This window comes from Panthera uncia, chromosome B1 (genome assembly GCF_023721935.1).
Source record: "Panthera uncia isolate 11264 chromosome B1, Puncia_PCG_1.0, whole genome shotgun sequence".
Classification (NCBI taxonomy): Eukaryota; Metazoa; Chordata; class Mammalia; order Carnivora; family Felidae; genus Panthera; species Panthera uncia.
This window is the reverse complement of record NC_064811.1, coordinates 161,727,572-161,744,892: the sequence shown is the minus strand read 5'-3', so window position 1 is coordinate 161,744,892 and position 17,321 is coordinate 161,727,572. Positions and strand designations below refer to the sequence as shown.

The following is a 17,321-nucleotide window of genomic DNA, read 5'->3' as shown; positions in this document are numbered from 1 at the left end:
GCTCATTTTTAAAGTTTATTTGGGGGGGTGGGAGTGGGAAAGGGGCAGAGAGAGAGGGAGAGAGAGAGAGGATCCCAACCATGCTCCACACTGTCAGTGCATCCCCCGACATGGGGCTCGAACCCATTAACGGTGACATCATGGTCTAAGCTGAAGTCGAGAGTCAGACGCTCAACCTACTGAGCCACCCAGGCACCCCTTAGCTCATTTTATATACAATTGGATAAAAGAACCATGAGCATATTTGTGGCTTCAAATTTAGTGGAGTTTTATGTAGTATTTACCTCAGGTTTTGCTCATACTAAAATTATGTACCTGATTGTATACCACTATGATTGTTTTTGGCACAGGGTTTAAAAGATATGGAAAGATTCTGGCTTCAGAAGTATGATCTTCATAGAAATCTTCCTTCCAATGGCAGCTGTGGTAACTTGATATTCCTCCATTGAGAAGTGGAGTGTATTTTTGGTCAGCCCTCAGAACCCACTCTAGTCTGTGACAATTTTGACAAAAATGATGCTATGTAGTTTCCGGGCCTAGGTCCTAAAAGCTGTGAAGCTTTCTTTCACCTGGGTCTCTTAGAACTCACTCTGAGGAAGCTAGCTGTGTGTAAGTTCATCTACCCTGAGACTCCATTTTGTGAGTGTCCAAACTAGTCATGTCAGGAGGTTGTGTGTGGAGTTGCCTGATCAGCCCTCAGGTATTCCATCTGTATCAGTCTGGATACCAGATGTGTGACAGAAAGCCTTCAGATGGCTCCAGCCTCAACCATCATCTATCTGCAGCTCAATGAGGGGCTGAGCCCGTCTCCAGATGCAAGAGAGAGATTATATTGTTAAAGCCATTAAGGTTTGGAGTGGTTTGTGATGCAGCAATAACCTGAACAGTATATAAATGTATTTAAGGCAAACTGGTAGGTTTTACCTGAGTGATGCTTCTATTTGGGAACTTTTCTGTGTTGTGCTTCATTTAACCAAATCTTTGAAGGCCAAAAATACTTTGCTTATTTTTTGATTCAACCTACCTTTGTCCTTCACTTCAATATTAGGAGAGACGCTCAGAAAATGCTAAATAAATATGGTATCTCCATGGTAATGAGTGAAGAAAACTTATACTTATCTGACATTAAAATGGGCACTATTTTGACTACATAGCTATTTTTTATCTTGGTGCTAACTTCACTTTGAAATTAATTAGCTGATTATTTTAATGTAAATACAATCAATTTCCACACTGCTACTGCCACTTTATCCAACACTAAAGATGTCATATTCCAGTAAGGTTTAGGGTGGAGATGAGAAAAAGGGTGAATTTTAAGGGTGGAAAAGGAGCAGGAAAAGGAAGGAAAGGAAAAGGAGCTCTAATCACCTAAATGGGATGCTTCAAGAATAATGCTTTAGGGGTACCTGGGTGGCTCAGTTGGTCAAGTGTCGGACTTCAGCTCAGGTCAGGGTCTCGCATTTCGTGGGTTCAAGTCCTACATCAGGCTCTGTGCTGTCAGCTCAGAGCCTGGAGCCTGCTTCTGATTCCGTGTCTCCCTCTCTCTCTCTGCCCCTCTCCTACTCATGCACTGTTTCTCAAAAATAAACATTAAAAAAAACCCTTTTTTTAAAAAAAAGGATAATGCTTTATATTATTAAAGAATGCAATTACTCTACCATTGGTTATTGCTGTACTGTCGGTAGTAAGGTTGATGGTGCTAATGTGGTAACTCTGAGAGGGGAGAAGCTGTAATGTTTAGCTTTTATCCCTTAAGAACTTTGGACAATCAGCTTACAACTATTAAGAATGAGACTAAATCAAAACAAAATCTCTGATAGGTACTGGAAAAAACCCTCAAAGAATATTTAGTAATTTACAATAAGTCAATGGCATAAACTTTATTATTGTCTAAGATTATTTATTTAAAAAATATTTTTAATGTTTATTTTTGAGAGAAAGAGAGAACAAGCAGGGGAGGGGCAGAGAGAGAGGGAGACAGAGTATCCCAAGCCAGGCTCTTCACTGTCAGTACAGAGCCCGACATGGGGCTCGAACTCACAAACTGTGAGATCATGACCCTAGCTGAAATCAAGGATTGGATGCTTAACCGACTGAGCCATCCAGGCACCCCAAAATTTATTTATTTTTGAGAGAGAGAGAGAGAGAGAGAGAGAGAGAGAGAAAGCAGGGGAGGGAAGACAGAGAAAGGATGAGAGAGAATCTCAAGCAGGCTCTGCACTGTTAGTGCAGAGCCGGATGTGGGGCTCGAACTCACCAACCATGAGATCATGACCTGACTTGAAATCAAAAGTCAGACACTTAACCGACTGAGCCACCCAGGTGCCCCAATGGCATAGTCTTTAAATTGATAGTACACTATGGCAAGTGCCAAAGGCAAGTGGATGAATAGTATTAGATAATTATTATGTGTTTGTCATGGTTTAAAGAGTAAGAAGAAAAATCTACACTGAATTTTTATACAAGTCTTTATTTACAACTTGTTTAACAACTGTACACTTTTTGCAGCCTTGAAAACATTTTTGTACTTGAATGGGAAAATATAGTTTGACCAAATCTTAACTTTATTCTTCATATACATATACATATATTATATGCATACATATAAACATATACATATAATTAATACCATAACAAGTTGGCAGTCATAAAATTAAAATGAATAAGTGATATCAAAAGGAAATGCAATATAAGATTCCAAAAAAATTAAAAATCTCTCTTCCGGTGGTTTATTGGACTTAATGTTTCTGTGACTTTAGTGAAAATTTCTTACTGAGGCTAATAAGTCATTCACCTCAGAAAAACAGAAAATCCACCGATCTAATATACAGTAAATGGTTGGTAAACTTGGTAAATGTGGAAAAATCCTTGGATGCTGTTATGTACTATGTTGCTAAATCTGTATTGATTCCATTGTGAAGTGAGAAATTTAGAGTTGTATGTGGCTTTCACTTTTGGATTATAATGACAAAGAATGAAGTTGTTGAATTATAAATTCAATAGTCAACCAGAAATAAGAATATACCAAGTAATATCCTTTTTGCCAAAGCTTAACTGCAAGGTGGATAACTGTGATGCCAAATAGGAAACTAACAACAATTCATAGAACAATCAATAATACTTAAGACATGAGTATAAGGCTTTAGAGCTGGGACTGTAATCAATACAATTCCAACTCCAATGTACTAAGGTGTTTTCCAGCTCATCTGAAAGGTTTAAAAAATACTATAGGAAAAAAAAAGCCTTTTCTATCCTCAAATCTTTGATAGAATTTATTAATCAAAATAAGGCAAATTATTAAATTATTAGATATGTTTGAATTTTACCATTCATTACACAACCAAAAACTGGGTGTTATAAATGGTGGGGCAATTGTCAAAACATGAAAACTGCAAAACAAAATAAATCTGGAAATTATTCTAGGTGCAAAGCATTCTGAATTACACATAACCTGTTCACAGCAAAGTTAGTGACAGCAATGACATTTTAGTGCATCTAAATTTTAAATAACTAAGGCTATTAAAAAACAAAAGGCTACTATTTAAAAAAATTAAAGGCCTCAAATCATTGATTGGCATTTGTGTACAGTCTTTTCCTGTATTTATACTAAAATACTATGTATTTCAAGCATAATGAGAATTTCCCTTAACTAACATGAATCTCTGTAGAACACATATTAAATTAGGCCAACAAGAAAATAATAACACAAACTCAAATCACACCATTTACCGAACTGTACTTGAATGATGATAAGAATTTCATAATTTGCTTGGAATTTGACCTACTGGATTGAGTCTGTTGCCTGATTTAAAACATTTAAAACGGAAAAGGAAAGCACCAGCATCATGACTTCCTAACAGGACAGTTTTAACTAAGTACCAAGCCTACTGAAAAGAATTATGATTAAGTCCCTTATTTTCATTAAAAAAGTCAAAGATGCATCCATGTGCATCCTTTTCGTTATGTTAAAAAGTAAATTAATAAATATAAAAAAATGTTTCATTGACTAAGTCACTGGAATAAAATTCTTGCTTCGTATATGAAACTGAACTTAATTCATGTAATCCAAGTTATTAAGAGCAAGAAAGTATGAAGAAAACCAAGGAATTATTTGGATCTTGATATACCTTTAAGGGGGAAACAACCAAATGTGATGTTAGGGAGAAATGTTTAAAGGGACAGAAACAAAAACTGTTGCCACTTTCATTAGATCTATACAGATTTAAAAATAACAGAAAGATAAATGTTTAGCAATTTTTATTTGTGAATAAATAAAGCATTCATTGGTTTTTGCTCTATGTGTGTTAGAAACTATGTATCATCAATTTGAGGACTACAAAACAAGGAGAAAAAAGCCTGAAGATACTAAGTTATGATTTATGAAATGATTTAATTTTATCACTTGAAAAGTAAAGTGCTAAGAACCTGTTTAAAAAAATACATTGAAAACTAGTTTCAAAGAATGGGGTTTTGATTTTTCCAGTGTCTTTAAAAAGGGCTGGTATTAATTTTTATATGAAAAACAGCTTTCTTCAACTACGGCAGTAAAATCTAATAGTTATTATAAGTTAACTGAAAACTTTCATTTTGTCCTTGTTTTCTCTTTGGGCATGACAGCACTGTAAAAAGGCATTTTCTGCAATGATGGAAATGTTCTAAATTTATGCTGTCCAATATGGTAACCACTATCCATGTGTGGCTACTGAGCACTTGAAATGTGGTTGGTGATTAGAGAGAACCAAAGTTTGAATTTTATTTAATTTTAATTTAAATGTAAATCACCATGTGGCTAGTGGCTAATAAATTGGACAATGTAGGCCCAGGATCTACTCTTATCTAAATCAGCAAAAGCCACCGGATGGTAAAGACATTTAGAAGGGAACTTATTCACTCAACAACTAAATTAATAGATATTCAAAACATCATATTCTGTCTTTGTGTGTGTGTGTATGTATGAGCATATTTCTTTTTTAATTTTTTACTTTAGGGGGACAAAAGCAGCTCTTCTCTCAAAGGTCAGGGTCTAGACTTCTCTATTTCAGTGTTGCTCTCTTCTAGGTGACTTGCTTAAGCAAAGCACATCAGTAGAACAGGGGGTAATGCAGAAGAAAATACTACAGAAACTTTTCACAATATAAAGGCATTTCTCTCATGTGAAAGCACAAAACAAAACTCTAAGAGAATGTTCTTATGAGCAAATCTCCCTATTCTTTGGCAGTAATCATGTGTCAATGTTTACATAACAACAAATATTTCACTACTTTTTGACTATGATTTGAGTATTAACATTTTTAAGTTACAAATGGAAGAGTCCTGATTTCTAAAAATATCTCTGAAGAGAACAAGCTGAAAACTTAGCTACTTTTGAACTTAAGAACAGTCAAGTTCATTAAGCATCTGTTATAGCAGAATGAAGAATATTTCTGCAGCGTTCTGCTACCTTTTCTCATCAACTAACTCCCACCATTTTCCAGATTTTCCAACTGTATGGCTCCTGGAACCTGGCTTTCTTTCTCCTGTCTTTGGGTATAGGCAATGATGAAGAAACTATGAGAGTTAAGGGCAATTGGTAGGTTTGTATTTTAGGAAACAGCACAGCAAAGGTGAGAACTCCCCATGGCTGATGGTCCATCTCTCTGGGAGTCGGGAGGACCAGGAGTGACTTAGTTATCAGGCCAGTGGACACTTCCCCTTTTATCAGGAAGCCTGCTGAGAACAATTCAGCTGGGTTTAAAGGGTTCGTCTAAGCCCAGGAACTGGACTATTCTTGTCTCTCAAAATCGGGTACACACAGGCCATGGGACTAGGTGCCTTCTGGTATTCTCTAATTAATTAGAAGATTGTTTACTTTTTACTAATATAACTCCAGAAAACAAAAGGTTTCAAGGGTGTTGGCATTTGAGAGAATTTGGCCTCATGAGTACTGACTTATACAAGTCTTATTAATGTGAAATATAAAATGCAATTTATGCCCAATAGCCCCAATCCAGCTTCAAATAGATCTTTAGACTTGGATTTTCAGATCCCACTTTAAACATTTCAGGAAGAGTACAGAGCCCATTTCTTTGGGCAATCTTTTACATTTTTCTTAGTGAGTACTCCAAAATGAGGAAAAGACCCTAGCAGAAAAGACATAAGTAGAAAATGCCACAGAAAAGTAGAAGAAAAATAATTATCTAATATTAGTAAAGTGCTGTGAACCTTGCAGTAAAGTATAAATACATAAATGATTAGATAGAACAGTAAATAATATTAAGACACTCATCTATAATAGTGACATATACAAACACACTATAGAATGTATACAGTAAGCACTGCCCATAGGTTGACAAATACACCAAGAATAAACATGAATCCCTTTTATTAATTTTAACAATTGCTAAACTAATTATTTTCCTTTGTCACCTTAGAGATATCTAAAGTGATAACACCTGCTCAGAAGTCTCCCACATACATTAAAGCCTCAACATGCTTTGGTAGTTTTCTTTTTCTCATTTTGACATTATTCTTGTCATGGTATTTAATTCTTCCTTTAAGCTCTGAGTAGGTAGAATTTAGGACATTTGATAGCCCTTTGGGCCTGAAATTTTGAAGCTATGGACACTTTTTCTGATGATTTCATCTTCAGATCCTAAAGATCTAATTCAGAGCCTGGGGATAACGTATCAGGTACATAAAGACTCTCTTAAATATATTTTTAAAAATCTCTACTCCTGCTTTCAATTTAAACAAAATATTGTGGGGCGGGGCTACTATGTCTAATTAGGGGGGAACATAAAATTGATCCTAAGGTGTATAAACTAGATAAAGCAGCAGATCTAGAGAAGTCAGTAGTAATTTTCAGCCACCACAGAGTTCTTCTGATCAAATCCAAGTATCCTCAATGGCTTCAAATCACTATCTTAGATTTAGTAATGGGTTAACAGTTTCAAAATAAAAATAGATGCTTTCCCTTCCACTGATAAACGTATAGTTAATATTGTATGCCAGCTAATGCCCACTGAAGGGAAGGACAGTTAGAAACTAAATTATACTTTTGTCTACTCTTCTTTATTTAATGATCATGTAAGAGAGTCAGAAGATTTTATGTAAACTATCACTTGAGGAACATTTGTTAAGACAATGTTATTTTTAATTGTATTAGTACTTCTATCAGCCTGGATATTTGTTTATAATCAGCCCATTTCTTATCCCAATAATACATTCTAATTTCTAGGAATGGATTTGCCTTCACAGTCTTCTGTTACTTCCTCACATTTTTATGCTCACTTATAAATACAGCAGACAAACTGGTCTTACAGAATATTATTGGAAAATAGAAAAATAATGAAGAGAGACATCACATTAATTGTTGACATGTAATCATTAGGAAACATGTATAGACCCCCCTACAATTGTCCAAACTCATATACTTGCCATAATTAGGTTCAGGTCTCTTGTTTCTCAAATAAACTAATGTCCCTTTCTCTATCAATTTAATAAACTTCGTAAGTTTTTACATTCATAGATAACACGCATGAGTTGGATTGGGTTGATAAAGGGCTGTTTAGCAACAAAATAATCAATAAATTCTTCTCAAGAACATATTCAGTGATTTAGAAGAAATGGATATCATCACATTTGTGCTGTCCTTCGTTTTATAAAAAGGAAGCTAAATACTAATATTTCTATGATTTGGGGGAATAGGGAAGGGCAGAAATTAGCTGTGTCAGCACAGAATTATTTTGTTTTTTAGGTTCTGAGAAATGAACAGTATTTACTATAAAACTTTAGAAGAATAAAATTATTGTGCTTAAACTGGACAATAAAACATTTTCAATAAAAGGAGAACATACACCAATTATTATTTAAATATGCTTTATAGAAAGTAAAAAATTGGATGACACACACATTGAGAATAGCCTTCCTCATATAAAAACTTCTTGATATAAAATATTAGAATCATTATAGTTACAAAGAATAAGCTCTGAAACCACTTTCTAAATGTAATGAATCAAATGTACCAAAATAAGCTGCCATTTCGACAGTTGGGACTATAGAAAAAGAGATTATCATTATTGAATGACCCTCTTAACTTAGAAAAAGGGAAAATAAAAGGCATGCTAAAATAATTTTCAAAGATTATGATGCCCCATTTCTTTTGTTAACACACTCCTTCGTCTACTTCAGGGCATCACACAGGTTTGACTTTGAAGTATAATGAATATGCTACATCAGCACAATGAGTCCCTTCATCACACAAGGGGGAGAAGTCAATGCTTCCTTCCATAGTTTAAGAAATAGACAACAAAAAGTATTTTGCCTTAATGTTGTTATTCTGCAATTAGCAAAAAGCAAAACACCAAGCACTTTCCTCTCACTTTAGGGTCACGGTGTTCTTACCCACAGGGCTGGAAACTAGCTAGGTGTGCAGTAGCTGTGGGTTGTGGGTGCTTTTTCAGATAATCTCACATGTTCAACTGGCAATAACTATAACATTCCAGAGTCTGAGATCTGGACAATTGGAAATTAAATGCAGAGAGTTAAGATAATTTTAAAAATTTAGACTTTTGTTTCAAGATAATTCTCATATTGGGATAGGGATTTTCAAATTTTTAACACGGTGTTAGCTTGAAAAGATGAATGCTTGTCTGAGAGCAAGAGGCACTGGAAGATATTTTGTATCATTAGCTAACAAAAATAAACAAAACTGCTATTATAAGGAGAGGTGAGTAAACTAGCTAATAAAATGATCTTTTCTTTAGCCTAACTCATCTCTCACTGAACAATCACTTACTGCTGATGTGCTTGCATAGTGTGGATTTTCACGCTTGTGCAGGGTTAATGAAATGTCAGGGCCAATGTTTCTGACTGGATAACATCTAGCTTAATTTTTTACAATTGAGCTTTACTGTATAAACAAAACAATAAAACTTCAACAAAATTACAAATGCAAAATTATCCTATTATAATCTACTCATCTCACATCCCACCAAGCCAATTTTACCAGGCTAGGACTATCAAATAGAAATAATTCAATCTTAATCAATTTTGGAACATGGGTCCTTTATTTAGGGACTTCTTTTTCTTGGTTATTATCAAGGAATTAGACAAATGATAAAAAGATATGATTGAATTTTTGAAGCTCTTTTCAGATATGTACAGTTGTATTATTTATTCTCTGTTTCTAGGTGGTAAAACTACAATATCTGTTGGATTTTTTCTGATTACAAACTTTGTAAATGCACACTGCAGAACATAAATGTTACTCTTTAAAATTTTTTTAGTTATTTACTTTGTATTTTCTTACCCTGGTTAGAAGGAAAACAGAAAATAAGATTTTTGTTTATAAGAATTCAACACTGCGGGGATGGGTCACCCCAAGCTAATGCAGTAACACTGTACTTACTCCATTGTGGAGGCCAGGGCTACAGCTCTGTTGTTGTTCGAGCAAACTGTGGCTTCTTGAAGCTACTGTATACAGGGAGTCTGTAAGAATATAGCACAGTATAGCTCACATCTAGATAAAGTGCCTAATGGCTTTTAACTTCCAGACAAACCATGCATCATCACAAACCTCCTGAAAAATTATTAATCATTATTGGAGAAATAGTGATTTATAAATCTCACCCAAAGCTGGGCAAGGGAAACAAGGTTGTCACTGCTACAGCTCAGTTTTATTCCTGCTTTTTAAAAAAAATATCAGAATGTTTAGGAATATAATTTCTGCTATGCAATGCAAGTAATATACTAAACCCATACAGGTACAGTAAAGGAACATGAAAGTTATGAATGTAAACACCAAAATAACAGCATGCAACAGATGCCAAAGAAAAACGAGTAAAACTTGCTTCTAAAAGCCTGGCACCTGGCAGCCTACCTACCAGGTAGACCAGAAGACCAGGACTGGAGCAGTAAACAAAGAACTAAAATTAAAACCTCTCGTCTCATAGGATATAATCCATCTAATAAAGAGATCATAGACTCTTTTTTTTATTTTCATCTATCTTATTCTGCAGGTAGTATAATTTTCAAACAATTTTAATGTTACCAAGGTTAGTGTTCATGCCCTGTTTTAAAACAGCTAAATCCTTATGTTATTTGTGAAATAAGGGGGCAGGGGTAAGAACCATCTTAACTAGTTTTTAATCTTGTACTGTTAAATTGCCTATGTTGATGAGGTCTGCTTAGCCTCCTGAAACCTCACAATGCACTCTACGGTTCTCTCCATTATTACTAATTCTTCCTGCTTTATAGTCTTATCAGGCAGAAGCAATCATACTGCTCTCAGACCTCTGTATGTAATGTAAATAATTAGCACAGTGTATGGAGTCATTTCCGTGTATACTCTAATAGCTTTCTTCAAGAATGGTTTCTGAGGACAAATGAAAACGCTACTAATTTTTAGGTCAATTTTCTTACAAAAAAGAAAGTAAGGATTTAAAATCAAACACTTGAATATAGTTTCTGAAAGTTCTTAATTACATTTAACTTGATTTAGAGTTATTCATTTGTATTTAATATACAAGACTAAATGAAACCTGAACTTCCAAATAGCAAGTACATGAAATAAAATCTTTTTAGGTGACGTATCTGAAACCAAAACCAACCGACCAACCAATCAACCAAATTTCAATAATTTTATGCTTAAAAAAAATTGGCTATGGTGCAAGAAAAAGGCTGGAGGGGAACTTAGATATAATTTGGGACCAAATACTTAATATGGAAAGTCAGGCAGAGGCATTTCATTTTCAAATGAATGCTGTTTCACATTTATATAGCACCTTATACAGCCAAAGTGCTTTACAATCATTATGACTTGATGGCCATTCAAAAAAGTAAATGAACATGGTTTACAATCTGTCAACAAATCTAAGAACTTTGAGGCAACCAAATACCCAAGAGAATCTATTCAGTGGCTGATTCTTGGACTAGTACATAGAATTAAGAAAAAAATGTTAAAAGACCTGTCATAACGTCACATACAAGAAGTCACTTATTGATCTTAAGGACTGATACTAAGATGTTAGGTTTAGGAATTGAGAAATAGAAGGGTTTATATTAAAGAATAAGTAAAATGAGGTGCAACAAGGAAATTGCCCAAAAGGTAAGGCTACCTGTTACTAGTAAGTATATGAAAAATAAATCTTTTAGATGTGGAGGGTAACTGAAACTGTAAATGTCAGCCGCATTGCTAGAATCTGATCCTCAGTTACTATGAATTTCAAAACAAGAAAAAAATGAATGCACTGCCTGATTTTTTTTTCTGTAATTTCCCCCCAAATAACCTAACCAATCCATTATCTTCTGTCAGCAAACAAGATAGCAAGAAATAATGAAATTTTATGTATGTTTTAAAAATAGTTTCCAAATCTTCGGACAAATTTAATTTCCTATAAAACAACGTGGAAAACTTATTTTTTTCCCTCTAAATAAATCTATCAGGTGCCTTAGGTAACATCGGATTAGCACCTCTGCCAATGTATTTATGTCTTTGCAAAAAGTGCACTTGCCAACCATTTTATATAGTAAATATGCAAGTTATTTGAAGTGCATTTGGAAAACAATTGAAAACACAGATTAATACATCATAAAAAGATTAATTCCCTTTAAACAAAGACATTCTTATAAAGCATGGTAACACAGAGGCACAATAAAGAATATAAATTGTATATCAATTATTGGCAGAAAATCTAATTCATTACAAAGCCTACACCATTGGGGAAAGGACATTTTCATACAAAGAAAAGTACTACACTATTATACAACACTTTTAATTGGGCATTTAAAAATTTTTGGCACATTAAAAGGAACTGAAAGGACTACAAAATAAAGAACCAAGAAACTAAAATATTATAGATATAGGAGAGAGAAAGTCCTCAAATGAGAAACAACTAAATATCAACATAAAAGAGACAAAAAATAAGCTGGCTGAATTTCCTGAAATGTTGTCATATGTAACAGAAGTATGCTTTGAATGTAGGATGTTTTTTTTATTCTGATGGCAAGACTTGTCTACCTTGCTGTGGCTGGTTGAACATGGCCCGGATAAGATCTTCTTGTGCTGGTTGCTTGTCTTTGCCTAGCCAGAAATGACTGCCCTGAACCTGTACTAGCAAGTCTATCTTCAGCCGCCTTTTTATGCAGGGTCATTCCCTATATAACATAGGAAAAAAAAAAAAAAAAATCAATATAAAAAAAAGTAGAACATACTCTCACTAAATAAAATTTCTTCACGCAGTATTTGTCACAATGAATCATAAGGCACAATTAGGAATGTTAATTCTGCTCATTTCAGATTAAAATCTTACAGAGACATTTTGTTCCAATAATTAAGTACAAATTTTCTCTTGGAAAAATTAAGCCTTAATTTTCTGAATTTACAATAATCCAAACAATAGATTACCCATAATCATATATACTTCCTTCTCAAATCAAATGTATAAAGTGATTTCCCAAGAACAAATAGTGCAATTGATTGGTAGGAGTTGATTCACACGTGGTTGTGGAAATCACATGGCTTACTTATTTTGAGTGAAAAGCACAGGTTGTTTCTTAAGGAGGAAAGCCACACTAGGTATAATACATACCTTCAGGGTGTTTTTCTTCACTTCAGGCAGGCTTGCATTCTCAAGCAAATTAAGAAAAGTTCCTGACAGCCCACAACAGAGGCCCCAAACCAGAGCTGGGGGTCTTTCTTGAATACTGGAGTAGGATGGTCTACTAGCTTAGAAGGGAGAGGATATAGAGTTGCTGGGCCCAGAGCACCTTACCAGGGGGGAGGAAACCTCTGGGAGCGCACCTTTTCAACTGTTAGTCTATGAAGAGATCAGGGAAATAGTGGTTTTGGTACTTTTTCATAAGCCAGTAAAGAACCTTGGCCAGGGAAACATTAAGAAACAAGAGGAGCTATTTAATCTCACTAGTGATTGGCCACAAGTAAACTGATGGGGAGAAGTGGACGCTGTAACAAGGAAGAAAGTAAGAAATAAGCAACTGAGAACTAAAAGGAGAGCAGGTACATATGCCAAGCAATGTGAAAAGTCCTAGGGCTTTCCTAGAGAAAGGAAAGACTGGCACAGAAGACAGAAGACTAAACAATCAATCTTCCTATCACTAGTTAGCTTCTAGGGAAAACACTGGCCATGGCTGTGTATTCTTTAACAGAATCTGTCATGTATACCCAAATACATAACACTTCTCCATTTTCCCAATGAGAAAACCCAGAACATGTATTTTTACTCAATTTGAAATCAAAGCATTTAAGAATCTGAAGAAAACTAACAAATATCTATTGGTAACCTTTAATTTATTAATTTGGCTACATATATTAACAAGTTATTTAAAATAAACTTTTTTTCTTTTTTTTTTCCATTTTCACATTTCAAGCAACTTATTCAAGTTCTTCACACACCTTTAAGACCTCAATAGCCACAACTGGGCAATTCTCTGAGATACTTAATGCCTTTTCCCAGTGCCTGTCACCTCCCCTTCCATTCAGTAGTCTGAGATGTAGAACTTTCTGAATATATGTGTGGCTACCTCACTAGAATATAACTTGTGTGAGACTATATGGAGTTACTCCTTTACTCTCTGGAGAGCTAAAAATGTTCTTTAATGCCATGTCACAGAATAAATAAATTTGGTTCTATAACCACAATATGTGAAGTCATATAAATCAATCAAAACTTATGAAATGACTACTAAGTATTGAGGGGCAGAGTTCCAAGATCACTAACACCAACCTTTAAAGAGGACACAGAAGAGGTGGACTCAGAACTAATTCCCAGAGAACTTACTTAGGTAGTTTTCCCCTATTTTTATTTCTTAATTTTTAAGAAATCTATATTTGTTAATAATAGTATTCTAAACCTAATTTGGTTTCTTCCTTTGTTTTTGTAAATTATGATAAGATCTGAAATATGTAGTTTTAACCAAGGCAAATATAGACAAATCATGAAATTGTCTGAGTTTCTGACAAACATAAAATCACATTATTAGGAAACCTGGGGCATTACCCTTGAAGACACAGTATCAGTTACAACTGTAAAACAGAAACAACAGTAACATAACTATAGGGTCACAGGGGGATGATGAAGAAAAATCTGGCTCAATTTCCTGTCTTAGGCAACTAACATTTTGACAAGGCAGAAGTGGTCTTACTGGGACAAAAAACAAAGAAGAAAAAAAGACCAGTCTAGGACAAAATATTGAAAAAAAAAGTACAGCATTCTTCAAAATTCACAACTATTTATATCCAGAAAGTGTTACTGAAGCCCAGAATGTTGTTGTCCTGCAAAGGCAATGAAATCATTCCACAAAATAAAAGCTACTGCATCTGTGTTTAGATGTTATTAAAGTCCCCTTCCCCTGGAATAAAATGGTTCTGAGGGATAGAAATCAACATCATTTATCTTTCTATGCTGTAGGAATAATGATGTGTTCAAAACGTCCTAACCCTGCTTATAGTGGTTCTCATTTCTGCTTTTCAGTCCTAAGATCAGCATTAGGTTTTGTTAGTGTGTGTTAGGATAGCAATTACTTTCAGATTCATTTAGTAGAATTATTTCTATAATAAAGGTAGTATAATAATTATTACATATTCATTGAACTTTGCAATATGTTTTGAAGTGTTATTTCCTTACCAGATTGTACCAGGCACTAACAATATATTTCTCCTCCATTTCTCTTTGACTCTTTGTTTTCTCATATTCTTTCTAAAAAATAAGCACATGTAAACATGTAAAGATGAAAAACAATATTAATAAAATGTAATTAGTTAGCTAAATTCATGGACACAATTGTATACAGCAAGGCTCCTAGAAAATAAAGAATCAAAAATCAAATACCTTATTGTTATTGTATAGTATAGCAAACTACCTACCTCTAAAGAATGGAAGAGTCGGTCCCGTTCCTGGAGCTGATTTTTAAGAGCCTGTATTTCTGGTGCTGCTCCTTGATTCTGCTTAGGATCTAAAGTACGGATAACCTGCAAAGAGGAATAAAAGAAAAAAATTTGAAGTTTCAAACTTGCAAGAATGTAACATCTAAGGAAGCAGTTATATAAAAGAAAAAATCAAGGACAAACCTTGTGAGAATCATAAAGCTATCTTACAAGGATACTTTAAAATTTGAATGTATGAAATACTATTCAATTGTAGCTTTCAATTATATAAAACTTTTATCTATGTAAAGAATCAATTTTAATAAGTAATTCTGCCTTAAAATTAATAAAGAATACTACAACACACATTACTGACAGCTGTGTTCCCTTTCCCTTTCTTCTAAAGTGGCTTAGCTACCCTATGTCTCTGAGAGAGCTGATCCTGATGGTTGTCACTGTGACCCGATCTCCTACTCTGCCAGTGGCTTGGTTTAGGCATGGGCATGTGATGTACTTCTAGCATCTTCTAGCACTTCTAGACCTTCTGGGGAAGGTCTTTTTGCTTTTTGGCCCAATACTTTTACTATCAAAACTGATCAAACCTAGGGAAAACTTGGGGCGCCTGTGTGGCTCGGTCGGTTAAGCGTCCGACTTCAGCTCAGGTCATGATCTCCTGGTCCGTGAGTTCGAGCCCCTCGTCGGGCTCTGTGCTGACCGCTCAGAGCCTGGAGGAGCCTGTTTCAGATTCTGTGTCTCCCTCTCTCTCTGCCCCTCCCCTGTTCATGCTCTATCTCTCTCTGTCTCAAAAATAAATAAACGTTAAAAAAACAAAACAAAACAAAACAAAACCTAGGGAAAACTTGAAAGAGAGGAACAATAAAAACCCATTTCCTTTAACCCTAATTCGCCAACTGCTGCACTGCCACATTTTCTCTCCACACACACACAGACAACTTGCTTGTTTGGGAGCTCCCCCTGCATCACCTTTTTTTTAATGTTTATTTTATCTACGAGAGAGAGAGAGAGCGAGAGAGAAAGAGAGAGAAAGAGGATCCAGAGCAGGTTCTGTGCTGCAAGCAGAGAGCCCAATGTGGGGCTTGAACCCATGAATTGTGAGATCATGACCTGAGCCAAAGTCAGATGCTTAACCGAATGAGCCACCCAGGCACCCCTAGGAGCCTATTTTAAAGTAATCAGCATGGGGCGGCCCAGGTGGCTCAGTCAGTTGAACATCCAACTTTGGCTCAGGTCATGACCTCACAATTCATGGGTTCAAGCCATGTGTCAGCCCCTGTGTCAGGCTCTGTGCCGAGTATTGATCCTGCTTAAGATTCTCTCTCTCTAAAATAAAATAAAAACAAAAAAACAGAATAAAATAATCTGCAGACCTCATGACATGTAAATACTTCTTAGACTAAGGATATTCTCTTACATAATCACAAGATCATCATCATCTGTAAGAAAATGAACAATTCTAGAAGTCATCACTATGGGTTCCAAATCCACATTTCCACAGGTGTCTCCAAAATGTCTTTTATAACTGCTCCTTCTACCACCAATATAGGACTCAAAGATTAATGCATTACATTTGGTACTTAGATCCCTTTGGGCTCTTTTAAATTAGAACAGCCTCTTGTCCTCCCCCATACTCAAATGCCTATTTTTGTTTTTTGTAACATTAACTTTTATCCCCAGTTCTTGATTTATCTGACGATTTCCTGAAGATGTTATTTAATTTGTTCCAATAAACTCATTTTCCCTGGGAACTGAGTTAGGTTTAATAGGTTGCTTAGCTTCAAGTTAAATATTATGACAATGATACTCCATCAGGAGGCATAAGATGTTGGCTGTCCTACCATTAGTGTAGCTAATTTTGATTACTACTTAAGGAGGTGACTGCCACTTATTTTCTACATAAAGGAACATTTTCCTCTTGGTAATTGATAACTATTCTGTGGGGTGATCTATTTTGATCACTGCTTTTTCCTCATGCTTTTTCTTTGTCAAAGGTTTCTTTTGTTCTTCTGATAGCTCTTGGCGTGAGAAGTCACTGTATATGCGCTAAACTGGACGACCAGTGAAACATGATTAGAAAGTGGAGGGGCACCTGGGTGGCTCAGTTGGTTGAATGTCCAACTTTGGCTCGGGTTATGATCTTGTGGTTCGTGGGTTCAGGCCCCATAATGAGCTCGCTGCTGTCAGCATAGAGCCGCTTCGGATCTTCTGTCTCTCTCTCTGTGCCCTTCCCCCACTCACTCTTTCTCGTTCTCTCTCTCAAAAATAAATAAACATTTATGGGGCCCCTGGGTGGCTCAGTCGGTTAAGCGTCCAACTTTGGCTCAGGTCATGATCTTGTGGTTCTTGAGTTCGAGCTCCACATCAGGCTCTGTGCTGACAGCTCGGAGCCTGGAGCCTGGAGCCTGGAGCCTGGAGCCTGGAGCCTGGAGCCTGGAGCCTG

The 17,321-nt window shown here is 35.5% G+C and overlaps 1 protein-coding gene across 3 annotated transcripts in view; it reads right to left on the bottom strand.

Moving 5' to 3' along the window:
- Nucleotides 1-2,130: 2,130 nt before the first annotated feature.
- HOOK3 (hook microtubule tethering protein 3) overlaps nucleotides 2,131-17,321 on the bottom strand; it is a 117,186-nt gene continuing 101,995 nt past the window's right edge. For all 3 annotated transcript variants that reach the window (XM_049632460.1, XM_049632462.1, XM_049632461.1), the window contains exons 20-22: nucleotides 14,864-14,968; nucleotides 14,625-14,696; nucleotides 2,131-12,135 (exon numbers count right to left, since the gene is read on the bottom strand). In XM_049632460.1, coding sequence (XP_049488417.1) covers nucleotides 11,995-12,135; nucleotides 14,625-14,696; nucleotides 14,864-14,968 — 318 coding nt within the window. In that variant the 3' untranslated portion in view covers nucleotides 2,131-11,994. The remainder of the gene's footprint in view (nucleotides 12,136-14,624; nucleotides 14,697-14,863; nucleotides 14,969-17,321) is intronic.